Consider the following 27,341-nt stretch of genomic DNA (forward strand, 5'->3'; position numbering starts at 1 on the left):
ACTGGAGTGTGATTCAGTTTTAATGAGATGGAGGTGAACAAGGAGCTGGCCAGCCTTCATGGAGTGGTTAAAAATAAATAAATAAATAAATACATTTATTGATGCTCATTTTCCTTTTAAAAAAATCTTGCTAAATTTAGCAGAAGAGATCCGGTTTATATCATCTATGCGAATCACCTTTTTTCTTCTTCTCGGTTTATCATTAAAAGTGACATTGACACTATACAAGCTCAGCTCCACATGAATAAGTCACTTGACCTGTGTGAGAAGTTGATGCACCTTTTTATCCTTTAGTCCAACAGAAAGAACAGTGGAAATTATTATCATTATACATTTTTTTATTTATTTAATTTTTGTACAAATAGGAGCGACTCAAAAATAATGACACCTCTTTCGCTGCTGTGGCTCCCTTCACTATCTTGCAAACAAACGCTGCATGAAGCATCGTCAGGTTTCTGAGACGAGCACGGTGTCGACTCTCGCACTCATTATCTCTGTGGAAGAGCTGAGAGTGGCTGTGCGTCTCTGATCCGATGGGCTACGGCAGGATTTTCTCAGCGCCGTTTGTTTTGAAGTTAATTTGACGAACTTTCCGAAGAGAAGCGACGTTCAATATGAAATGTAACATTAAAAAATGTGCTGTTATGACTTAATTTAGACTCACTTGCCTCTTAGTCCTGCTCGCTGTGAGAGACAAAGAGAAGCCCTCGGTCCTTCTGCTGCGCTTGTGGATGGATATATGAGCACTTGGGCGGTAGTCTACGGGCTCGTAGTCACTGTGGCTGGCAGGCACAAGTTGGGGGGCACCGAAAGGAGTTTGTAAGACTTACCAATGTGAAGAACACTTCAGAACCAAGGACAGATCCAAACCGGTGCCTGGCAAAGATGCCCAAAGTGAACAACATCTGGAATCTGCTCGTCACATGAAGCTCTTCACGTTTCTAACGTACTGAAGCTCGGCTTGCGCAAAGAAACCCTTCAAATCCATTCGGGAAGAAACACCTAGTGCTACTAACAGGTAAGAAACGGTCCTTTCATAATTTTGATGTTATACTGACGGTGGGTTTAACACGGAAAGTACTTTGTGTCTTTCCCATCTGACGTGATTTTGCATTTTTAATTGTTTTTTTTTCGTTACAAAGTGGTCTTCCCCCCACCCCCGAGCATGTATCCCACAGCCTCAACATTACTCCCAACAGGTCCGTTATTATAATACCTTATCAGCAGTTCATCATTTTCCCAGCATTTATCCCCATTCCTCCTCTCACAAGGCACATCTGATGCACCAAAGTCTATTTGTCAACACAAACCAAAAATAGCAGGAGGAGACTTTCTTTCACTTTATTGTCAGCCATCCCAATACCTGCGTGTTACTGTGGAGGTGCTAGCATTTCCCTGTATGAATATGTGAAGTTGTAATCCTGCTTGACCCGAGTGTATTCACTGTCTCAAATGAAAATTACATAATTGAGTGAGGCAGACATTCCTCTCAAACCAATCAGGGCTTTTGTTTTTGGACAGCGCCCTAAACAATGTGATGGACCCTGATGTGGAAAGTAATTCAGCTAGTTAATGTATCGAGTCACTGCAACATATGAAGAAGGTGTTTTTGCTTTGGAATCATCCACGTATCTCACGCATCACATTGTTATGACAGGAGTCAGACAGGAGTGATGCGGTAGGATTTACCTCAAAGGTGAGTTATTTATTATGGGAGACACCGCCACGGTGTCTTGATGGATGTTATGTATTTTATCATCAGATGGTGTCAGCATGCTCACCAACATTCTCACCAAGAGGAAAAAAAGAAAATCTGCTCTAGCACGTGTAATTCTTACATCTGCCCTTTGTCTCCCAGTCTAAGTGTGACCTATGAATAAACATACTGATAGGGCATTATTTTATTATTTTATTTTATAAAAATTAAACAACTGCACTATTTTCTTCTACAAATATGCATTTAATTCACATTCAAACACAATCAGCTGGCTGCTGGCCACCACAGAGGGATCCTAATTCCTTCAGCTGACAAGTCCAGGTGGAGGGATAAACTGGGTCCCCAGTGGAGATTATATAACGATGGGAATCATAAGATGAGCTATTGAGGTTGCAGTTTTCTCTTCTTTTTGTAGTTCATTTTCATATGTAGAGATCTGACGCTTTGAAGTGGATGATTAGTGTATTGTCTTCTGACTGAAACCTTCAGTTTTTGACAGTTTATTATCTGATTTTATATAACACTGTAACCTCTAAACTTTAAACCTAAATCTAGTTTTTAATCAGATAAGCACAGAAAAGTAGTGCTTTAAATGTCATAGGACAAGTATGCTGTTTAGGCTGTCATACTCACCGGGCTTAATGATTCATGTGCAGTGGATCGGGCTCTAAATTAAATGTCACGTCGAGTACTTTTCAATAAAACTGCACGCAGACTGTGTCTACTCTTAAATTTTGAGTTGTGTCACCATTTTAAACAATTAAAAATATAAATGATTGTTTTATAACAATTATTTTTCAGTCTGTACCTGATGATAACAAAAAATGAGGTGCATTCATTTCTTCAGCTCATTCCCCAGACATAAATAACACTGTACTTCTGCGTAGATAATATGATTATACCTGCCAATCACCATCACTGCTGAAAGGAACTGGGTGGTGAGTCATTTTTTACACATTAGTTATACCGGGATAAGGAGTAAGGACAATAAGGAATAGTGTTCTCAAAGCCTCTTTATGCTAATGTTGGAGAAATCCTCTGTGCTGGGCAGGAGCAGTAATGCATTAGCTGATGGTTCAAAGCTGAGTAAAGCACGCCGTCTTTTCTTTTTGAACTTGCCTTTCAGAGGGAATATTGTGCGCAGACAGCTGGGGAGCGTGTGACTCTCTTGGCTGCTCAGTGTGAGTGTGACAGCCGTTTCAAGATAGTTTTAATGATGTGATCGAGGCCTGATAAAAGCTACTTTAGCAGATGCTGATGTTTTAATTCTCATGTAAGCTGATAATACTGCTCCCATTTAAAGAATGTATGCAAATAATTGGAAGAAATTTGATTTTAATAGCTGTCCACTTTAGCCACGCCAGCATTTCTTTGTAGTTCTTAGAATTTTTAGAAGAGCTTCTGCATGTCTAACCTCACTTTAGCTTAGTTTGTATTGACCAGCCTAATTGGCTGTTCCTTGTTGCACCATTAATTCATACTGTGACCTAGTCTCTGCAACCAGAAAGCCCCCATCTGCTCAACAGACAGCACTGAAGACCAATTAGACTCTTAAAGTTGAGCTCTCCAAGTTGATTTCTCACCTTGCTTCTAATAATAGGGCAAATGTGTTGCAGCAGTCCCATACAGCTGCACGTAGTGTTCAAGACACACAGCTGACATGAGACAGATGCTGTAACTTTATATATTACAACATGTAATTCAGTTTGATGGGTACAGATTCATCAGTGCACCATAAGATTTCCCCACCCATAATCTGATGTAATATTTATCTGGGAAGAAATTTGGCATTCATTACACTTTTTGCTCCTCATTTTCACTCAAGAGATGCTTGTGCTGTCACAGGATATTCCTCACAATATCCTGTGACATCTGAAGTGTTCAAAAGCATGCACGCATGCATGAACTTATGCTTGTGTCGCTGGTGTTTTTGTAACCAGTCTCTGTGAACCCCACTGTGACGGTTTTCTGCCTCTGTGAGCACAGGAAACAGGACACACTCAGACTCAATGAAACGACTGTTGAGAGAACTGCCAATAAAAGAAGTATCAATGCACGTGCATCTTTTTTATACAGTATTATAATGTAAGTAACAACACTGTGTGACAGAAGGGGGAAAGTCAGTAATATGCTTCCCACTGTGTCTTAAAGGAGAACGTAGCGGCAGCACATCGCCTAGTCCAAACTGCTGCCAAGCTCTGTGGGTTTACCAGCGTGACTCCTCTGATAGCTCAACTTCTATTTAAAAAAGGCAAAACATACCCACAGACAATATTTGTTGATATTATGTGCCATTGTTACATCCCTCAGAGCTTTATGTGAGTAATACTGCTGAAATATAAGCTCTGATAAGAAATTCTGATAATATTTGCAGAAAAAGAAAAGTAAACCACGAGTCTTTAAAAATACATTCCACAGTATAAATCTACTTTAATCTATGTGTTTGTTCTGAACTATGTGTTTGATAAATGTGATTATTAATTGTGTTTGGAACAAATACGATTGGCTCTCTAAGAGCGCTGTGATTGAACCTGCCCACCTAATCAGACAACCCCCAGTGAGATCCAAACCTCTTACTTCAACATGATAGGAATCTATATTAGCATACATGTCTCTCTGCCCACTCCCCTGCAGTCCAACCCTTATTTTTTACCCACCATGTTTCCATGGCAACCACAGCCATTGAGGAGAATCACCGTGTATGTGATATCTCCGTTGCCTGGAAATTATGCTTCAGTCAAGAGGTGCCTTAAATATCAATAAATGTTTGATGTGGTCACTCCAAGGTGGTAACACTGAGTCGGTCTTTCAGATAAAATGTAATTTATTTCACACTGGAATTGCTGAGACTCTGACTAAAATATTAAGTCTTCTGTTTCAATTCAGAAAGTAAATTCTAAGATTAATGGCCGTGTTTCAGCCTTCAGATAGAATTCTTAAGTTTAGAGTCTCCAATAAAACTATTTCTCTGTAGTATTGCTATAGACACTAAGTCAAGAAAGTCAAGAAAAAGCCATGTAGTTCAGGTAAGAATCAGTTAAAAAGATAAGAGAGAAAAAAGCATGACTGTTCATATCTTTGAGTGAAAACCTGTGAGCAAAAAACTGACCAATAGGCCTCTGACCCATATTTAGTTCAAGAATTTCATTGACATTGGGCAAGGACATTAAATTTTACTCCACAGGAATAGGATACAAATGTGACAGACAGACAGACAGACAGACAGACAGACAGATAGACAGATAGCTAGATAGATAGATAGATAGATAGATAACATATATTAATTTTTCCCCTTTTTTTAAAGGAAATATTAAAGATGCTGCACTCACTGACAGAGGACTTGAAAGACATCTGCCTCCAAATTGTGTGAACCTCTTCTGCTCTCCACTTCAACCTGCTAAATCAAGCTACCTGGTCCTGCCATGCTAAGTGCAGTGCTCTGCCCCAAGTCGCAGGCCAATTCTGCACATTACTGGCCTCTCCATGTGTTCCTGCTCGAGCTGCTGATACCAGGAGTCCTGCCTAGTATTTCCAGACTGCCCCCTTCAGCCAAACGTGAGATCATCGTCGATGGAGACTTGGTGATTGGAGGCCTGTTCCCGGTGCACGAAAAAGGTGATGGAATGGAAGACTGTGGTAAGATCAATGAGGGGAGAGGGATCCAGAGACTGGAAGCCATGCTGCTGGCACTTGACGAGATTAACTCCAGCGATCGCATCCTTCCTGGTCTCCAGCTGGGGGCTCACATCCTGGACACCTGCTCGAAAGACACTTATGCTCTGGAGCAGTCGCTAGATTTTGTAAGAGCTTCCCTCACTAAGGTGCACGACCCAGGTTTCATCTGCCCAGACGGCTCGAGACCAATTCAAAATGAGGTTCCACTGGCCATCTCAGGGGTTATCGGAGGATCTTACAGTGATGTTTCAATTCAGGTGAGTGTGCAAATGTATATTAACCTTTGTTTAGTGCTTCAGTTGCACTTGCATGCCTTTACTGAAAACTGTGACACATGCAAAATTGCCATGCCACTATACTAAGATCTATAGTATACCATATGGTATAGCTATGGTACATGATGTGGGTTTTCTACGTCTTGTACTGACCTCATCTGGGGTGAGGGGTTGAGGTGGTAAGTTATCAGCCTATGCTAACAAGCATGGTTAGCAAGGTGCATCCATAAACTGCATGGGTCCATTGCAGAAACAGAAATACTTGCTTATTGGTCCCCATCTAACGCATACAATCATATTTTTAGAATTACAGTTAGCAAAATTGGACCACAGACTTCCTGGATGATCCGTCAAAATTAGCTACAGAGCAGGGCATAGTATGTGTCAGTTAACAGCATGAATCCAAAAGGCACTAACACCCCAAACACAATAAGTGATCTATTTCAGCAATGAGCAGAGGTTTTGCCTCTGGTAATTATCTTCTTTGTCTATGGGACTCTCACCAAAACAGAGTCCTAATGTTTCTTTAAGTGTGTAAGTGTATATGTACTCTTCAGTTGATTGCATTTTGTCTGCATCTGTAATCGAGTAATTTGTTATTACAAGAGCAAATATTTTGCAACTTAACACTCGCAGGCCTTTAAAAAACTTGTTAATTCACAATATTATTCCAATTATTTATTTTGTGAGCATGCATTGTGTTACATGGGGGTGGATGCTCATTCACATGTTGAAGTTGCTAAAAGAATCCTTGCATCTCCACTTTTCACAAGCTGTAGAATTGAGCCTTCAGTAGAAGAGAATTCTCTTTGGCTGGAGTAAGAATTTACTGAGAATATTTTGTTTGAAGCATCAACATTCACAGACACATCAGTCACTTTGTCAGCAACTTCATTTCTGCCTTGCAAGGAAAACTGACCTTTCACACATGTATGAAAGGTTGCTAGAGGCAGTGCATCTGACCATAATTAATTAACTCTGATTGCCCTTACATGACATAATTAGTGAAGCACTCAGTGTTAGCGAGACAAAGTGCTCAGGAATAATTTGGTTATACACACACACACACACACACACACACACACACACACACACACACACACACACACACACATACACACGCGCGCACAATATGTGGCGAAGCCTTGGGTAAACTATACACAAGTAAAGATCATCTCTATTAGCCTTAGGGGTGCGGCAACATGATCTCATTTGAGTTCAGATAATAACTGAACCAGTGTTTTCCAGTTTTTCACTTGTTACATGATAAGCATGTGTTCCTTAATCCAGCTAATAGTCATTTATTATACACCAATATTTAATTAATACCAACTGAAATGATAAAATAACTCAAGTAATGCATTTTGATTTTGGGGTTCGTCCTGTTTTGTGCCACCTAAGTATGACTTTGTGTCATGCGGTCTGTTAAGTACAACAGTGGAATCTTTGCCACAGGAACCTTTTCAGTGTGTCACAAAGTATTTGTAGTACATGTCCACCTCTAATGAAAATGCTATTGTGGTTTTCCAGAAATATCACTGCTCTGCCCTCTAACTTGTTTTCAGCAGCTGAAACACTACACTCTGGGGCACTTCAGATTTGTTTGTTCAAACAGTACAGTTCCATCACATTTAATTAAAAGTTGGTGACACAGTGAAGATCACCAGTTTTAACAGCAGCTTTCTACAGGCAATGTCTATCCACTTTTTTCCTCAGTCGAAGGACCTCAAAGCATAGCATCCTGGATTATCCTGGATATTTGTCTCAGAGAAACCCAGCAATAATAAAATACAATGAAAACACAAACAAACAGAGGCACTGGCTTTTGCCACAACACAAAACCTCTTAGGCATTAGGAGACTCATTGTACAGGAGTAACAATATCCTTGTAATGATAAAACTGCAATAATCATTTTATGCTTTATAGCAAATTGTTTCATTGTCTGCTGAATCTTTTAGGTTTCTCACTACTTATAGCTGCCTTACATTGCAGGAACTTGGTGAAGGTGAAAGTTAACTTAGTTGAACAGATTCCTTTCCTCCATTCTTCCTACATTCCCGTTTCCACAGGAGCCACTAGTTTCACAAGGTGATGTAGTAATTTTGCAACACCGTGGTGTAAATTCCAAAAGTGTCAAAGCAATTTAAGTTCTGAATAAATATGGATTGCTTCGCTACTGATAATTGTGAATGCCTATAACAAATTTTTTGTGGCTGATCAGAAGAGCTTACTATGGAATAGGTACTTTTTCTCCTCTGCAAGGTGCTGCAGAGGCAGTTTGACTAGGCACAAAAGGTTATGGTGGCCTAAAGTGGCCCGTTAGTTCCTGTGGTGGAAACCAACCTTATGTTTCACTGGTTCACAGGTTTATGTATGTGACTAATAATAGAGTTTTGTACCTATTACAGGTCCTTCATTCAGTAACATTTCTATTCAGTTATATTGCTGATTCATGTTTTTGGTGTCTAATTTGACCACTGGATGCAAGTGACTTTGCTTTGCAAACAAAAAAAGCTTCTTTCAGCTTTTCTAAAGCTAATAAAAACCCTTTCTTGTAACATCTTTAAGTAGTCTTCAGGAATAGTTCTTCAGGTTTCTTGAAGGACAGAGCTCTTCATTGGATATTAGCCACAACCTTGATCCCAAACTGCTTTGGTAATGTTGATATCCAGGCTCTGGGGAGGCCAGTCCATGACTGGTAGTTTTCTGTTGTTTATTTTTCTATCCAGGTATGTTTCTACTCCGTTGGCAGTGTGTTTTGGATCACTGCCATGGTAAAAAAATGAAGAAATGTCAATTAGATGCTTTCCAGATGGTATTGTATGGTGGATTAAAATCTGGCAGGACTTTTATGTGTTCATAATTACATAAATTTTGACAAGATCCCCAACACCACTGGCTGAAATGCAGCCCCAAACCAGGACAGAGCCTCTGTTGGGTTTTTCAAAAGGTTATAGACACTCATTTTTCTACCTTTCTCCTGACCTCTTCCACACATACTGATGATAACACTGATGATTAGGGTGACTGATGATTAATATAACTCCATAAGTGTTAACTGTTGATTTTCAGTCCAGTTCTTGACAAACCCAGCTTTGGGTGCAACGCCTTCTAAAGTGACTTGTTACTGTACTAAATTCAGTAATTGCATTATAGTTCATGTTGTTACTTGCACTACAAAGTCTCTTCAGTCATCGACACACTGCAAATAGAAGGAAAAAAAATCAAGCACATTTTTCATCCTGTGGGTTTGCTACAATCAGCTTATTTCAGTTTGTGTGTTGAGTGGAGGAAAGTGGTGGAGTGATCTACAGCTTCTCAGAAGTGGCAATATGGACAGTACTTTTATTTTGATTGCATGAAAGGTCAAGAGTTTGATGGTGAAATTCAGACTGCACCCAGGACAGAAACAAATGCACTGTTCTGCTAACAAAACATCCCTCTTGGCAAGCAAAGACAGCATGCCAACACAAAGTCAGCCAAGAACCCAGAATTACGTTAAACTTGAGTGATGCCTACCCCAGTGAAGCAGCCAGACCCTGAACTACAACAGGTAACAAAGACCGTGATGAGTGATCACCTGCAGCCGCAGGTTTATAGTGTTAACTGGTTACGATATAATCTGTCGGGTCAATTTCTGCAGTAACGTATAACAAATATAGCAAGTAGTGTAACAGATTACTTTCCCCGGTGTGTTATAAGTTAATGTACTGTTTTACATTAATGAAAAGCAACAGCAGCTTTTTCTCCCTGTTTCCCTTCTTTAAGAAAGCTTCTTGAAAGCCATGCTTCAACTGAGACCATTTCTGATGAGGCTTCAGTGAACAGTACATGCTGGATTTTTTCCCCCCATTTCTTACGGACATGACTTTCAGACACTGTTTATTTGCTGTGGATAGATTTTGACCTGACAATTCTTCTTTTGTCAGTTCAAGTCAATTCAATTCAATTTTATTTATATAGTGCCAAATCACAACAATAGTCACCTCAAGGTGCTTAATGTTGTAAGGTAAAGATCCTACAATAATAGAGAGAAATCTCAACAATCAGACAACCCCCTATAAGCAAGCAATTTGGTGACAGTGGGAAGGAAAAACTCCCTTTTAATACAAAGAAATCTCCAGCAGAACCAGGCTCAAGGAAGGGCAGTTATCTGCTGTGACCGTTTGAGGGTGAGGGGAATGAACTAAAATAAAAGACATGCTCTACTTGTCCTCTACTTGTCAACCTTCCTCAAATTTATTAATGACAAACTGCACACCATGCTGAGATTTGCCCAGTTTTTGGCTAATAGCTGTTTGGGAATCACTTTGTTGAAGCAGAAGTACAGTTTTATCCCTGTCAAACTGTGGTGTCCTTGGCGGGTTTTTTTTTTTTTTTTTTTTTTGTAGATTAAGCTAACAAAATGGGAACAAATCATGTGTTTGTGAAAAGCTGCTAGCATCAAAGTGACTAAAGATACAATTTAAAATTGGGTCTTTGCCAAGTTGCTCATTATCTGTTGATACAACGCTGGTCCATCCGTTGAGTTAGGTGCCCTTTTTATGTTTGAATGATTCATAGGTCTGTACTAAGCAACAGACAAACAAAAAACATTAGTCTGAAAGTGAAAATGAAAATGAGTGAAAAAGCAACCAATGTCCAAAGAAAAACAAAGATTAAGACTTTTGTGTAGTACTGTAGTTTAGTTACAAAGCTTCGTATATCAACTTATAAATATCGCGTGTCAATACTTCAATAGAAAAAGTCATCAGTAATGTTTGCCATAGTGCCAAGCCAATGTTATAAATAACTGAATCCTTTATGAATCCTTTATCCTTTATAACTACATGTTGCATGGTGTTCACTTTGAAATGTAGTATTTCTTTAAATATAAAGTATGACAGCTGAACTGTCTCATTTTGCATATCACCATGCATTGAGGAGTATAGATAACACTGAGTTGTGCTACAGCCAGATTATGATCCAACCTTAGCTAAGTTCTTGCAGAGATGAATGCTTCGTTAGAGCGTGTTAAAGCTGAATGAAGAGTTTGACGGAAAGGGACTGAGGATATCCAGCACCATGTTATAATCTTCTAAAGCCTTCATTACACTCAGGGCTTCCTTTCATAGCGAAGAGTGAATAACATACACCTCCCTCTCATGTAATGTTGATGATACCTTGACAAAAGAACAGCTTGTTTTTTTGTCTATTTCCTTGTGAATGAATCTTCAGCAGCCACACAGTCACAAAGACTAAAAAAGAAACTCTCTGCTTTTGAGTGTTTTTGTATAAATTTGAATACATACCTCTACTGTCACGATGCTCAACAGTCTCTTTGTGAGTGCCTTCACTTCCTGGGCACTTTAATGAATCGAGCCGTGAGAGTGCCTTGAAGCCCATGGTGGGATTTTTTTGAGAGGTCACCGTCTTACACAGTCCCCATTTATCCCAGAGAAGCACTTTCTGGAGATGAAGGGCATTATAAAACAGAGGAGGATGAGTGCCAGAGACCATCCCGGGGAACTTTGAGAGAAGCTGCTTTTCCCATCTGCGGGATATGTCTCCATTGGCTGGCAGGGATGTGCCCACCTGCGTGTGGAAAAGGCTGATGCTGCCTGTGACAGGGCCAAGGACAAGAGGTGGTAACGACGGTGGGAGATGAGCCAGTTTCTCTTTAGTCTCAAAGGATTTGTTCATAATTAGCCCAGCAACATTTAGAAGGCTTGTATGGTTGCCTTGCTTATCCCAGTGTATTTTGTTGTCTTTGTTATGTCTTATCACAGTTGAAGTTTTTGAAAATAGTTTGCCGTGCCAAACAGGATGTTAGCCATGTAGAAGCATCTATGATTCATAACCAACAGCCCACACATTTTACACCTATGAATTTAGCTTAGCATCACAGAGAAATAATTTAAGAAAGACAATTAAATAATTGTGATGTGTTCCCACAATGTCTTATGCTTGGGTAGCTGAACAATTTAAAAAATGACATTTTCTCAGAGGCATAGCCAGAAGTTTATCTTCAACATTAACTTTATGATGATAAAAAATGCAACACGCAGAGCTCTGAAGCAGATTCATCCACTGCACAGACTATATGCATAGCCCAGCTGCTTGTGTCTAATCTGTACCTGCATTAACTCATGTATGGATTGGGGAAAAAGTGTTGTAAATCTGGGGTTAGTTTTTTGACATTTTAATTTTTTTAAAATCAGATTTCATGTACAAGATGAACCATCCCTGGTATGCAATATGACAATATCAACTTCTCTCCCTTCAGTCTCCAGACATCAAGACTGCAGAATTCTAAAGGTGTAATATTTTGAAAGTATACTCAAAAAACACCAACTAAATCCTTCAAGACCAGTAGACAAACTCTATTCTATCATTGCTGAAGCATCTGGGAAGGCCCTCAATGATTTAAGGTTATAACATCTGTCCCTCCACATATCGATGTTTAATACGTTTGGTGTGCAGTGTTTTATTAACTCTGTTCCTGTGTCGTGGAGACAAAATTGAGAGGGCTCTGTCTTTATTCTGTTTTCTCCCGCTCACAGAGCAAGTCGGGTAAAACAAAAAACAAAAACCAACCTTGCTTTGGTGTTAACTTCAAAAGAGTGTTGTTTATCATGCAATTTTATAGCTGAATATAATATCGGTTATTTTAGAAGTGAAAACTTTAGCACATTCAGAGAACACATTGCAGCTCTCTAATTAGCACATCAGTATGTCATTCAAAGTGAAGGAAAACATTGTAATGACTGGAAAGCTGGTTCGAGTCAAGACCCACACAGTCAATAATAGTGCTAGCCTATTTGTGCCTCGATGCACTTCCCTTCATCTCGCCTGTTTTAGAGCTGTTGTTTTTTTTCCTACGTAGTATCACATAAATAAAAATTGAGTCTTTATGCAGAACCCATGGCTGTTATTTAAAATTTAGCGCTGAAGATTGTGTGACAGGAGCACTGCACTTCAGTCTTAATAACAGTGAAAATGGCCAAATCTATCAAGCTGGTTCAGAAGTGCTAGAAGCTAGAAATGATATATCAAAGCATTTTTTTTCTAAGAAGGCGATAAAGAGCAGACGTATTCCTGTTCTCAAGTGTGGCTCAAAAGGTTGCTCGTGTGGTGAGTATTGTTTTGCTGGTGGGAGGAAATAATAGGTGTATGTTTAATATGAAGATTTGCCTGTTCCTGAAATAGCTCATGCAAGCAATTCAACAAACAATCCTCTCTGCCTTTGCATTCCCAGCTATATGAGCTGTGATATCAGATTTTGATTACAGCCGGCTGGGATCCACAGATATAAATGCATGCACTACATGGTCTTATATAAAATAAATGTGCATAGGTCTATTCCTTGTTTTTGTGGGTTTGAGTGTTTGTATCTGTGGCTTAGCTAAGTTGTTTAAATATGGGTCTGTTTGTGGCCATATATACTTACATTTAGAATCTGAGGTGATAGTGACTTCCTGGAGTCTATTGCCAAATTCACATCACTTTACCATAAATAAATAGAACATTATTTGAGGTGCTTGTGCAGTGACCTGTGCCCTTGTTCACACAAGCTGTTTGGTGAAATGTGGCACTGCATAAGCGTCTGAAAATTAGTGTACTTTTTGATAGTCCCTTTGGGTCCTTTACACGCAAGTAAAATTACCAATAATTATACAACTAAAGTAAACTAAAGTAAAATGAAAGAACTCAGTATGCTGAATGTCGCATTTTATAATCATGCTAATCATATCGTGCATCATAATAATAGATTCATTTATGTTTAAATCACACACACACACACACACACACACACACACACACACACACACACACACACACACACATATATATATATATATATATATATATGAAGCAAGATGAGCTCCAAGTGGAAAGAATAGCAAGCAGAAGAATGTTGATTCATCTGAATTGGAGTTTTCAGTTTTGAAGAAGGTTTGGAGAACTGCAGAGAGCCTCTGCAGCTGAACATGAGGTTCACACTTGGTGTTGGGTTTGCCATAAGAGAAAAACAAACTAGACCGAAGTGAACAAGCATTTTTTGTGTAAACTATGTGTCTGTTTGATGTTGCACAGTCAATTAAGCCATCACCGGTGTTCTGCTGTTTCAGCTGTCTCTTCACAGTGGAGCAGAACAACTTAGCCTTGGTGCTGCTCCCTCTCAGTGAGTGTTTTGATCAAAGTTTAAACTGCTGCATACATTAAAATGATGCTAAGCTGTTATTTTCATTAACAACCATTTTCTCGTATCTTTCAGTGCACCGATAAATTATCATATTCAAATGATAGATTGAACATTCAAGAGCTCCATACAAACTGCTTTCTGATTCATTTACAGTTATATCACTTTTAGGTTATTTTTCTTTTACCTTTGATGTGTTTTTGCATAGCCTACAAAAACATAAGGACTTAGTGGAGCTCAGACTTAGTACATTTATTGTTTTTCTTTTTGTTTTTTAAATTGACATGTGTTATTAATGTAGCAACAAAGCAATTCTTATTAAATTAATTGAACTCTATAGTTTGCTAAGAATTTAATTACCGTGTACTTTTTTAGCAGCTTGATTAAAAATATCAGTAATTAACATGTTCAATGATTTACACTGCATATTCATTTTTGCACTTAACCCTTTCCTACCAATTTCAGTAGTTAAATTTTTCTAATACAATTCAAATGCATTATACTAAATTCAGCAGCAAAACCATATATGCACAAATTTAACCTGTGTCATCTGCTGTATACTACAGGACTCAGTTTGATGTTAGGGGCTTTCCATCCTGGAACATATTATAAGACATATTAGAAAGCGACTGCCCATGTTCCAGCTGTTACATTTTTTTAATGCTTCCTCAGCAAATGTGGTCTAAATTACATGATGCATATTACTGACTGAACCAATATTGACATAGATATTTGGCATTTTGGCCATTGTCTAACTATATTCTTAGATTCCTTTACTTTGGCGACTAACTTGCTCCTTGAAATAGAAACACTTTTTTACAGTCCTCCCCCCCCCTTTTATTTACACACAACACTACTCAGAACATGTGGTCATGGTTTACTTTTCATGCAATATATTTGATGGAAACTGCTCAGGGAGGGGGCTGTGGTAGACGTAAAATTTGCAGAATTAAATGATTTTTTTTTAATTAACTATGAAAAGCAGTTATTCTGTTATATTTTTAAATTGTAAACTGATGGTGCTCTTTTAGACGTTAATGTTTGAAATATAAGTTATATGACCAACTGGGATAGATAGTAATACAATGCAAATAACGGATACATTGTAACTACTCAGTGGACTTACACTTAAAATATCTATGTAACTGAATTGCTAGGCCAAAAGAACAAAAATAATTACCCTAAAAAATCTTATACAATCACTAGTCAACAATTTTTTGTATGATCATTTTTCTTAATTATGTACAAATTTAAAAATCAGAGAGGGGAAGACTTAATTTGAAACATTAGCCCTACATTAGAAATTGTAGCAGGATTGTTTTGCTACAATTCACACAGTTCACAAGAAAACTGCACCCAGTTTTACAAGGCCAGATCAAAAATTGGAATGGGATGATGTGACATGAAGAAACATCAGTTTCTCCAGTACACAATTTCAGAACATTATGATATGTAGATATGTTAGTTTTATCATTCGGCCAAATGTCGGCTTTTGGATGTCTCCATAATCAGATTTGTTCAAATTTTTAACGATGTAGTGCAACAGTAGAGAAAAGGTTTATATGTGTTTAACTGGTACAACTTCTATTACTCACAGTACTTTCAATATCATATTCTGAAAGAAAATGAAAATATTACTTGGGGCCTTTTTTTTTTTTTTAATGTTTATTGAAATAGTACAATGAAGAGACGTCAGCAAGCCAAAAGAGAGAGAGCAGGAAATATACATAGTAAAAGGTTTCAGAGAGGATTCAAACTCAGGCTCTGCAATAACCTTAGAGTATATGCTTTACCTGATCAATGCAGCAAGTGATAACAGCAGCTCACTCGTGGGATGTATGTCTATATGTGTATATGTAACTTTACCTTTAAGCATTATTAGGTTTCCTACTACTTTGAAGGACAATTTCAAGGTCAGATATAAAAAAAGAATTAATATTTGACAATTGCATTTCACACTTGATAAAGCTCCAGTTCATTTGAGCATAATTTCATCAAAACTGGACGAAAAGTTTAATAATAATGATCATCTGAAAAGGAGCACATATCCCCATTTGGGCCATGTTTGCCAAAATTTAGGGGTCAAAATGTATTTCAGTCACTTCAAGTTGCAATTAAGGACTTACCAAATATATCATGATAACTGAAGAAAACCAACAATTTTAAGCATCATTTTTACATTCAGTGACCCAAAACTTGTAAAGTTTTACAACATTTAAATAATAATTCAAGGTAATGACGTCAGTCAACATAAACATGGCAATGAAATAAATGTTGATTACCAAACAGCTTTCTCTTGACATATAAAGACCTACAGCCTTTTAATAAAAATATTAGTTTATGTATAAATTGGTAGTCATGAAAGCGCTTCCTGTGCAGTGTAACAGAGCATTTTCTCTGTTTTTTCTTGTTATTCTGCATAGAGATTCTAATGAGCCTCCTTAACAACAGAACCAAAACAACCCTTAACTATGTAATGTACTTCCATAATAACTATGATATATTAAAAATAACCTGTAATCCTAATGAGGTCTGTAAACTAATTATGCAAATAATATTGCAGTTATGTAATAATAAACCCGTCCTCAAAAATAAATGGGCACTTCTACATCTGGAAAGAGTTTCAATTTAAAGATCGCTCATGATTGGTAGAAAATACCCACCCCTCCCCCAGTTGTAGTTGTGACTGTTGTGTAAATATGCTTTGTGAATGTACAATTTTAATTATGATCAGAACTATGTGTCATTTTGGGAATACTTTTGGGCATTTCCTCCCCTTTTTTTCTGCAGTTGATCCAAACAACCTATATTGGTTTGGTTCATCACTAGAGATCTGATTATGGTTGCTTCATATATGATAATATTTCACTTTTCTTCATTATGCACAAACTTAAAAATAAAAAAAACTCTATATAGAGAAGATTTAATATGAGTTTGACTAAAGTTAAAAGCCTGAGTTATAAGTTCATAAAATAAGGAACCAGGTCTTAACTAAATAAAATAAATGAGTGTCAGTGAAAGTGTACAGTCCTCCAAAGCTATGTGACTTAATCACAAAATAAAATACAAGTCTAGTGTTTTTGGAGTCTCTTCCCCTGAGCCGGTGCCGTGGGTGTTTCTATCCGACTGAGAGAACAAGAGGGAAATACCACATGAGGATGAACAGACGGTTACTGTCACACACTCCAGTGCCGTCCTGAAAGGTGCGCTGTCAAGCTTCTCCAAGAATCTATTGATGAAGGCCAACTGCCTGTCTAAAAAAGCCCTGCAAGAGAAAACTACCTTATTATCATGCAAGTGTGACTGACTGGCTCATTGTGATTGCTGACATGTTAGCTTGCATAAATGGTGTATATATCCCAGGCAGCATAACCTTAATCAGTGGATTTAATCAGGCTTACCTATGTCTCAACAACAGACATACCTCAGTGTAAATAACTGGATGAGACCCATAGATCACTGGAAAGAATACTACTGGGTACAGTTTCTATGCCAAAATACATCATATTTACTCCATTTCTCCCCTCAGGAGGTTGTGGTGTGTTTTCTGCTGCTTCTTAGCTTTTGGGTGTTTTAGCTTAAGAAGTTTAAGCAGATGGCAACTTGCAGATAGGGATTAATATGATTTTTTTAGGCTTAACAGCCTACTGTGGATTGCATTCACAATACCAAGTAGTCTCACATCTGTGTTTTGACCTGATATATACAATCATGAGGCACTTTGTTAGTTACACCATGCTAGCACCGTATCGATCCCCTTTAGCCAAAAAACTGTTTTAATTCTTTGTGAGATAGAGTTACCAAGGTGCTGGAAATGTTACTGGTGACTGTGGAGGCCGTGTGAGTACAGTAAATTCATTGCCATGTTTATGAAACTAGTTTGATTTGAACTTTGTTGGAAGGCATGTTTTCCTGCTAGGATCAGCCATCAGAAGATGGGAACACTGTTGTCATAAAGTGGTTGTTATTGGTCGTCAACAATACTACTGCTAAAGTATCCTCCACACCATAACACCATCACCACAATGGAGAATCCATACTTTAATGTCGCTTATGTCAACTTCATGCTTCTGGCTTGATTTTTTTCTGGCTGTGGTTTAAATTTCAGCAGGTTGTCTTTAACATGCCTAAATGCAATGAATTACTACCATGTGATTAGCTGATTTGATATGTGCACTATCGAGCAGACAAAGAGGTGTACCTAATAAAATGGCTGGTAAATTAAATTAATGGTGGTTAACACTGTTGCCTCACAGCAAGAAGGTCCTGAGTTCAATTCCACCATCAGGCCAGGGTCTTTCTGTGTGGAGTTTGCATGTTCTCTCTCTGGGTTGTCCAGCTTCCTCCCACAATCCAAAGACATGCCGTCAGTGGGGTTAGGTTAATTGGAAACACTAAATTGCCCATATATGGGAATGAATGTGAGTGCGAATGGTTGTCTCTGTCTATGTTAGCCCTGCGACAGACTGGCGACCTGTCCAGGGTGTACCCTGCCTCTCACCCTAAGACAGCTGGGATAAGACAGCTTATCCTGAAAAGGATAAGTGGATTGATGGATGAATGTTTTTATATATAGCACCAAATAATAATAACTTACATCTCAAGGTTAACAAAATATTACAGAGTAACATGATCTGGGAACATGCTACATGCAGAAAACTGTTTACTTGGTGTGTATGCAGGATAATACATATGATTTATATTGTCACAGAGAGGACTAATAGCTCTGTTTAGGTTTTTGTGAGCTAGAATAAGAGAGCTGGGAGACAAAATGGTACTTTAATTGGGGCTTGGAGTTAGTGTAGTAGGTTCCAATTACATACACGGGGATGCCATTGTTTGGAAAGCCTCCAGGCAAACAGTGGTGCTTGAGGGAGGAGGCGGTCACATTGAAGCCCATGGGTATTCACTAATCACCACTGTGTCTCATAGGGGATTCCTGGAAAATGACAAGTTTTTACTGCCTTGCTGCCATAGCGCTGTAATACTGTGGGGGAAAATAATTGCCATGAGTTTATGGTATGACTACGACAGTCATTTTCTGCAGGCTTGTGTTCAACAAGGATGCCATGCTGAGTTGTCAGTCAAAGATTATCATCTAGCCCTGGTGAACTCAGCAGCACCAGCAATCAGCTCCAGAAGGAAATTAATTATCTGGGTTACATGGGTATCATAAGTCCCAGCAAAATTTTCCCCCAATAACTTGACAGAATGGCTCAAGTGGAGAAAACAGAAAAATCCCACTGATAAAACTCATATCTGTCTGCCATTGTTATCTGGCACTATTGTTGAATCGATTTGTGGCACTGGCTGCTGGTGATGTGGATCTCTGACACAATAAGCAGTCGGAGATAGAGAAACACTGAATTGTTGCTGTTTCCACAGCCAGTCTCCACCACTGAGCTGAATCAGACTCAGAGAGATAGCAGATCTACGCTTAATGGCTCCACTTAAACTACAAACAGAACATACAAGTCAAAAAGTAGAATAGCTTAATATATAAATAAATGAATAAATACTCGTAATGCAGGACTTTAATTAATTTCTACACTTTACAGCAAAACAATGACCACTCTGCACTCTTTAACGTGTAATGCAAAACAGGTTAAAAAATACAATTAAAGGAACAGGTATAGTTAATAATTTTATTTCAAATATGACTGTGTTTAAAAAATCTTGTTCAACTTTGTAGTGTTGGGAGCACATCAGTGTACAGCTCAAGCCTTTTTCTGAAATTCCAGCAAACAATCACTTGGTTTGTCTGACATACAAAATACAGTGGAGGCACTGTCATGGTTAGGCTCTGCAGTATCGCTAGTGGTGTTGGGGATCTTGTCAAAATTGATGGACATGAACACAGCAAAGTACCATCAGATTTTGATCCATCGTGCTGTGTGTCTTTGTGGTAGCATCTTCATTTTCAGCATGAAAATGATCCCAAACACTCTGCCAATGAATTCAATTCAATTTTATTTATATAGCGCCAAATCAGGTGCTTTATATTGTAAGGTAGACCCTACAATAATACATACAGAAAAACCCAACAATCAAATGACCCCCTATGAGCAAGCACTTTGGTGACAGTGGGAATCAAATCAAAATTTATTTATATAGCACATATTAAAAACAACAAAGTTGACCATAGTGCTTCACAGTCAGTAAAAGCATGAGACAATTAAAACAAAACAATAGAAACAGGACAGGAAACAATAGGTGACAACACAACTAGCCAGATAACAGCCAACTAGTTAGAATCAAAAGCAAAAGTAAAAAGATATGTTTTAAGACATGATTTTAAAGGCTGGATAGACTCGGCGGTACGAATATGAACAGGGAGGTTATTCCAGAGTCTAGGTGCTACGGTTGCAAAGGCCCGGCCAACTCTGGTTGTGCTAGGAGCATCTGATTGGACGATCTAAGTGCTCTATTGGGACTGTACAAGTGGAGGAGTTTGGAAAGATAGCTGGGCGCTAAATTATTTAGAATTTTAAAAGTGAACAAAAGAATTTGAAAATCTATACGATATTTAACAGGGAGCCAATGTAAGTTGGCTAAAATTGGAGTTATTTGTTCATAGATTCTAGTACCTGTTAAGAGACGTGCAGCTGTATTGTGAACTAATTGAAGCCGGTAAAGAAGAGTGTTGGAGGCCCAAGTAGAGGGAGTTACAGTAGTCCAATCTGGATGTAATAAATGCGTGGATAAACTTTAAGGTCCTTTAAAGGAAGGAACGGCTTTGCTTTGGATATCTGACGCAACTGGTAAAAGCTGTTTTTTAACACAGTGGAGACCTGTTTCTCAAGTTTAAAAGAGCTATCCAGGAACACTGAGGTTTCTTACAGTGAGCGAGAGATAGCTAACAAGATGGCCTAGGGCATCAGCTAACTGGTCTGGCGGAATATGACTATCAAAAACTATGATTTCAGTCTTATTCTCGTTCAGTGTAAGAAAACTATGTGATAACTAAATATTAACTTCATGCAGACAGAGGTTGCAAAGCAGACACATCGGATTTCAAAGGTGAATAAATCTGGATATCATCGGCATAACAGTGAAAGGAGAAAAAATTAAAAAATTTATCTTAACAGCAACATGTACAAAGAGAAAAGAGCAGGACCAAGCATGGACCCTTGAGGCACACCACAAGGACAAACTCCCTTTTAACAGGAAGAAACCTCCGGCAGAACCAGGCTCAGGGAGGGGCGCCCATCTGCTGCAACTGGTTGGGGTCAATGCAGTAAAACCATACCTGGCTAAGCACAGAATGCAACACTATCAGTCATGGATTGGCCTCCCCAGAGCCTTGACCTCAACATTACTGAAGCAGTGTGGGATCATCACACAGAGAACAAAACAAAAGGCAGCCAACATCCAAAGAAGTGCTTTGAATGTTCTCCAAGAAGCCTGGAGAACTATTCCTGTAGACTCATCAAAGATTAGAAAAGAAAGCATGCCTAAGAGAGCTCAGGCTGTGTTGAAGAATAAAGATGCTCATACCAAATACTGACTTTCAAGCTTTTAGAATTGTACAAACTATTTTTCCCCGTATTTGTATGTTTATTTATGTTTAAATATATTTCAATATATTGTCAAGGGTGTAAACTAGAAGGGAGTGATGCTTTTAAATACAAGGGGGAGCAAGCGAGTCAGATACCAAGGGCACAAAGATGAAGCCGGTCTGATCGGAAACCAGTTTATTCCCAGGCCAGGGAGCACCAATAAAACAACAATGCTTAAATGACGTACACAATAAATTATCTATATACTAAAATCCCCATGAGACTAAAACTCATAAAAATACAATTTTACCCATGCACTAAAATCCCCTGATGCAATGTCCCACACCCTGGATGCATGTTCATGATGGGTCGACCAGCAGGCCAGGAATTCCTTCTTTAGAGCGGGGTCCATGCTAGCCTCGTCTCCGGCAGACGAGGAGGAGCCTCCTATCCTCCTCTTGTCCCTTCACTGGGCCCATTGCATCCCAGCCCAGCTCGCGTTCTGCACCGGAGTCCGTCTTGCGATGCCACCATGGCTCTCCTCGCTTCAGCGCCCTGTAAAATAACAGGACGGTCGTCCCGGAAGCGGCCCTGGCTTATAGCCATGGCAACCCTCTCCCAACCCGGCTTCACCCGGTAAACAACAGTGGAGACACTACTTACAAATGCAGGCAGAGGTATACCTCTGCCCTGCTGCCAATCCTGTCCAGTAGCTGCTCCTACTGTCGCCGTTCCTTGCTGTCAGGACTGGGTCGCCACATCACGCTGGCCGATCCATCTCCAGATTAGGCGTCACACCCCCACGATCCAGCAGCAGGTCCCTCTTTTCACCTGGCCTTCACACATTCCTCCTCATATCTGTGGCCTCTCCCTCCCCAGTGCTCAGCTATTCTGCTTTTAAAAGGTCTTTAGACAGCTGATAGGCCACCTCTGGACACACCCATACCTCAGCAGGTGATCCCTATCAGCTAATTTGTCCCATGCGCAGCCAGTCCACAGTGGATTAAAACCATGTTAAATAAAACACTAAAAACCATGCAATAGAAACAGAATAAAACCATGCAAATAAAACTACACTCATAAATAAACACTAAAAATCAGAATAAAACCAATATACAAGATAAATACAAATTTCACTGTGTGACAATATCACTGCACCTATTTCCTTTTTTGCCAGCATTTCCTGTATATATATATATATATATATATATATATATATATATATATATATATATATATATATATATATATATATATATATATATATATATATATATATATATATATATATATATATATATATATATATATATATATATATATATATATATATATATATGTGAGGATGTGATGAAGCTGTTTTGATAGCATTTTCATTTCTTTGCTTTCCTCAGGTGGCTAACCTCCTGCGACTGTTCCAGATCCCTCAGATCAGCTATGCCTCTACTAGTGCAAAGCTCAGTGATAAAACCCGCTACGACTACTTCGCCCGCACCGTGCCCCCTGACTTCTACCAAGCTAAAGCAATGGCTGAGATTCTGCGTTACTTTAACTGGACATACGTGTCAACAGTAGCATCAGAGGGTGACTATGGTGAAACAGGCATTGACGCCTTCCAGCAGGAGGCCCGCTCTCGCCAAATCTGCATTGCCACTTCAGCCAAAGTGAGCCGTTCCATGAACCGCCAGGGCTATGAGAATGTGATCCGCTCCTTGCAACAGAAGTCTAACGCAAAGGTTGTCATCCTGTTCACGCGCAGTGAGGATGCTCGCGAGCTACTTGTGGCTGCTGCCAGAATGAATGTCACTTTCAGCTGGGTGGCTAGTGATGGCTGGGGAGCACAGGAGGGTGTGGTGAGGGGCAGCGAGACTGCAGCAGATGGAGCTTTCACCATTGAACTAGCCTCCTATCCTGTCAGAGAGTTTGAAGACTACTTTACCAAACTAAACCCATCGACCAATATCAGGAACCCGTGGTTCAGGGAGTTCTGGGAGCACCGGTTTGACTGCAGCCTACAGGAGCCTGGCTGTGCTGACTACAGCTTACGAGATGGAACTTTCGAACAGGAATCCAAAATCATGTTTGTGGTGAACGCAGTCTATGCGATGGCCTACGCCCTGCACAACATGAGGCAAGCAGTGTGCTCCAACACATCTAAGGTCTGCGATGCCATGAAACCAGGTAATGGCAAAAGGTTCTACAAGGAGTTCATCTTGAAGACCAAATTTGAAGGTATGCACAACATAAGTAAACAACAAACATGAAAAAAAAGAATTTACCATGTTTTTTAAATGGTTGGAAGTGGTATTTATTTCACCATGGATGCAAAGGAAATAAGGGTTGCAAAGAGCCATGACACAGGATTAAGCAAACAACTTCTGCTGAGCAGAGAAAGGCTTTGTAATTATTCAATTAGCAAAAATAATCCACGAATTGGCACTGAAGAAACAGCGGGCAGGGAACATGTCTACAACATACTATTCTGAAAATAGCACTGACAGGACGAATGAATGAACACATTCAGAGAACAGCTGTGGCTCAGGAGGTTGAATAGGTGTTGAATAGGTGCATTAATCCTAAGGTCAGTGGTTTGGATCCTTGGATCCTCTAATTTGCTGTCAAAGTGCCATTGCCCTCCTGAACTCTAACAACATATGCGTGAAAGTGTCTTATGTTAAAAATGTGACTTGTAGTATAAAGGGCTTAGAGGGATTGTTAGGAAAAGCTGTATATAATGCAGTGCATTTACATGTTACATGAATAGCAGAAAAAAACAGTATTTTTATGAAGTAATTTAAATTATACAAAAACATAGCACTGTTCTTCAGTCTATGAATTGAACTTTGGCTCTCTTTTTCTTTTTTTGCCTTTTATGTTATTCTTATATTATTATTATTATATTCCTGGCTTTGAATTTTTAAATCCTTTATATTTCCTTTAAGTCTTCATTGCTGTATTTTATGCTTCCCACCAGCACCATTCAAACCTGCAGACACAGAGAACATGGTGCGCTTTGATTCAAGTGGTGATGGCATAAGCCGCTACAACATCTTTCATTATCACAAAGAAGAGGGGAAGTTCGTCTACAAGAAAGTTGGTTACTGGGACCAGAACCTGACGTTGAATACCACCATGGTGCCCTGGCGTGGTGATGTGCCACCAACCTCCCAATGTAGTGACCCTTGCAGGAAGAATGAAGTGAAGAGCATGCAGCCTGGTGATGTGTGCTGCTGGATCTGTATTCCCTGTCAGCCCTACCAGTACCTGCAGGATGAGTTCACCTGTGCTGACTGTAGTTTTGGTCAGTGGCCTCTGGCTAACTTGACTGGCTGCTATGATCTGCCTGAAGAATACATCCGGTGGGAGGATGCCTGGGCTATTGGGCCTGTTACCATTTCTTGCCTTGGCATACTGTGTACCCTGTCCGTAGTAGGCGTATTCTTTAAGCACAATGAAACACCTGTGGTTAAAGCAAGTGGACGTGAGCTCTCCTACATCCTGTTGTTGGGAGTGCTGATGTGCTACAGCATGACCTTTATCTACATCACCAAGCCTTCCACAGCTGTTTGCACCCTACGCCGTCTAGGCCTGGGGACCTCCTTCGCAGTATGTTACTCAGCTCTCCTAACCAAGACCAACCGCATCGCTCGCATCTTCAGTGGGGTAAAGGATGGAGCGCAGCGGCCACGTTTCATCAGCCCGGCCTCCCAGGTAGCAATCTGTGGTGCTCTTATCTCCTGCCAGCTTCTAGTGGCTGTTATCTGGCTGCTTGTGGAGGTGCCAGGGGTTCGAAAGGAGGTGAGCCCAGAGAGGAGAAACATTGTTACCCTCAAGTGCAACAGTAGGGACACCAGCATGCTCATCTCTCTCACCTACAATTGCATTCTCATCATCCTCTGCACTGTCTACGCTTTCAAGACAAGAAAGTGCCCCGAAAACTTCAACGAGGCCAAGTTCATTGGGTTTACCATGTACACCACCTGCATCATCTGGCTCGCCTTTCAGCCTATCTTCTACGTCACAGCCAGTGACTACAGGGTAACTATCCATGATTTTTTTTCCTGATGAATAGTAAATTGAGTATTTATAATTCATATTTCTATAAACCTCTAAAGCCAACTTATGTGGAGTAGTGCAAACAAAGTCTATAAATGACTGTCCCCTGTGTGTTTACCATCCCTGAAGAAGGTGTCACTTTCACATTCCATTTGATCCCCTTCACCTAGACTCATGAAAGCTTTCTTTTCATGTGAGTTGAAGGATCTTTCAAGAAAACAACAAAGACTCTGGAGACAGATCAGGTCTGAATCTACCCATAGAAATAGTTAAAGACAGCCAGATTGATTCATTAAATCGTGGCATTACTAAATGTTCTTTGACCCATTTTTCAGCTAAAAGATGGATTCTAGAGATTTACAATAGGTTTTGTTTGTAAAAACCTAGGCTAAATCCCAGTGGGAACCCATACAGGGAACACAATAAGCAACATTATGGTCTGTATTAAAAATCATTTTGAGCGGCCTACTGTTGCCCATTTTGTGACACAACCTCCCTAATAGAAAATTTGACAAATCTGCTACAGAGTTGTCGCATGGGGATAATGTTTTTGCAGCATTTAGCCTTTAAAAAAAATCACTGCAGGCTAAATTTAGTCTGTAGTGCATCAAACTACACTGAATAAACATGCTGAATATGCATTCTGACCTTAGTGATAATAGCAAGCCATAAATGAGAATATTTGTCTTATTAATAGCTGCATATATAAATGCATTTATTTATCTGTGCAATGTGACATAGGGTAAATAAGACAAAACATTAAGCATAAAACTGACAGACCATGTAAGTTATGAGTGCTGATGCCTTAGGCAGTCCCAAGGCTACTGTCACAGCATTTTGGTCGAAGTGTGCAACAAGGCCTTTGTTGTGCAAACAGATGGGGGGAGGTCCAGGGTCACACAAGGTTTGTATCATGAGAAATCTCTGGCTTTTCATGTCTGTTGTAAGCAGCCTTTCGGGTACTCAATCCATGGACCAAAAGCCAACTTTCCTGATCCTTAGTGGCCCTTAAGAGACCAGATACATTTTGTAGAAAGTAAGGCTTCGTACTAAAATTGCAACCCAGAGATTAACTGAAGGAATGAGGGGTTTCACACCACTCTGGAGATCTTGATGATTTGGTTCTGTGTGACAACAATAACAATGGCTGTGGGTTCAGCTGCCACATTTCAAATTAGAGTTGGATAACACGGGAATATTGTAATGAGGGTAGCCTAGTGAATCATGATGAGCCCACGGTTTTGCAGTTACGTAGACACATTTTCTTTCATGTTCAAAACCTTTAATTAATTTCCCTCTTCTTTCTACAGTATAGTTTCTGTAGTTACTCACTGGGTAATAAAACATTCATAGTTTGGTTCTTAAACAACCTCTTAAAGGCTAAATTAAAGTACATTAAATTGTGCTTCATAAAAGGGAAGGAAATTTAAGAAAGAGTAATAAGCTAAAACGACATTAAATGCAAATGTCTAACAATGAAATACATCATACAAATACAGCTCATGTTGTGCTGTTGCAAACACTGGTGGTTTCTAATTACTTGTGTAATCTGTTTAAAGGGAATAGCTGCTAGAAAGTTATCTTTATGGCTGAAAAAGATTAGGAGCTGCAGAGAGAAGGCGAAGTTATGTTACCAGGAGTCCTGGTGGTGCTTTTCACTACTTATTTTTGAAGTTGAAATGCATGATGACTTCTCATATTTCTGCAGTGCTGTTATTGTGCAGTATGTTTGGGAGAGATTTCACTTCATGCTGTGGTTCTGCAAATAGAAGTTCCTGGACTGCAGGGGTAACCAGTGGGGTGGGAAGAGACGGAGCTCAGGAAGATGACCCCAGCAGTCAGCTCACATTAGCAGCTGAAATATGACTAACAAGGCCCCGACTTTCCAGGATGGCCAGCTGTGCTTATCCCTCTTTCGACTTCTTGCCCTCATGTT

At 39.4% G+C, this 27,341-nt stretch overlaps 1 protein-coding gene across 1 annotated transcript in view; it reads left to right on the forward strand.

The window, feature by feature from the left end:
• Positions 1–490: 490 nt before the first annotated feature.
• grm2b (glutamate receptor, metabotropic 2b) overlaps positions 491–27,341 on the forward strand; it is a 29,787-nt gene continuing 2,936 nt past the window's right edge. The window contains exons 1-4 of the mRNA XM_031757526.2: positions 491–1,018; positions 5,022–5,649; positions 22,744–23,581; positions 24,324–25,387. Coding sequence (XP_031613386.1) covers positions 5,140–5,649; positions 22,744–23,581; positions 24,324–25,387 — 2,412 coding nt within the window. The 5' untranslated portion in view covers positions 491–1,018; positions 5,022–5,139. The remainder of the gene's footprint in view (positions 1,019–5,021; positions 5,650–22,743; positions 23,582–24,323; positions 25,388–27,341) is intronic.

The sequence above is a fragment of the Oreochromis aureus genome, linkage group 5, assembly GCF_013358895.1.
Source record: "Oreochromis aureus strain Israel breed Guangdong linkage group 5, ZZ_aureus, whole genome shotgun sequence".
Classification (NCBI taxonomy): Eukaryota; Metazoa; Chordata; class Actinopteri; order Cichliformes; family Cichlidae; genus Oreochromis; species Oreochromis aureus.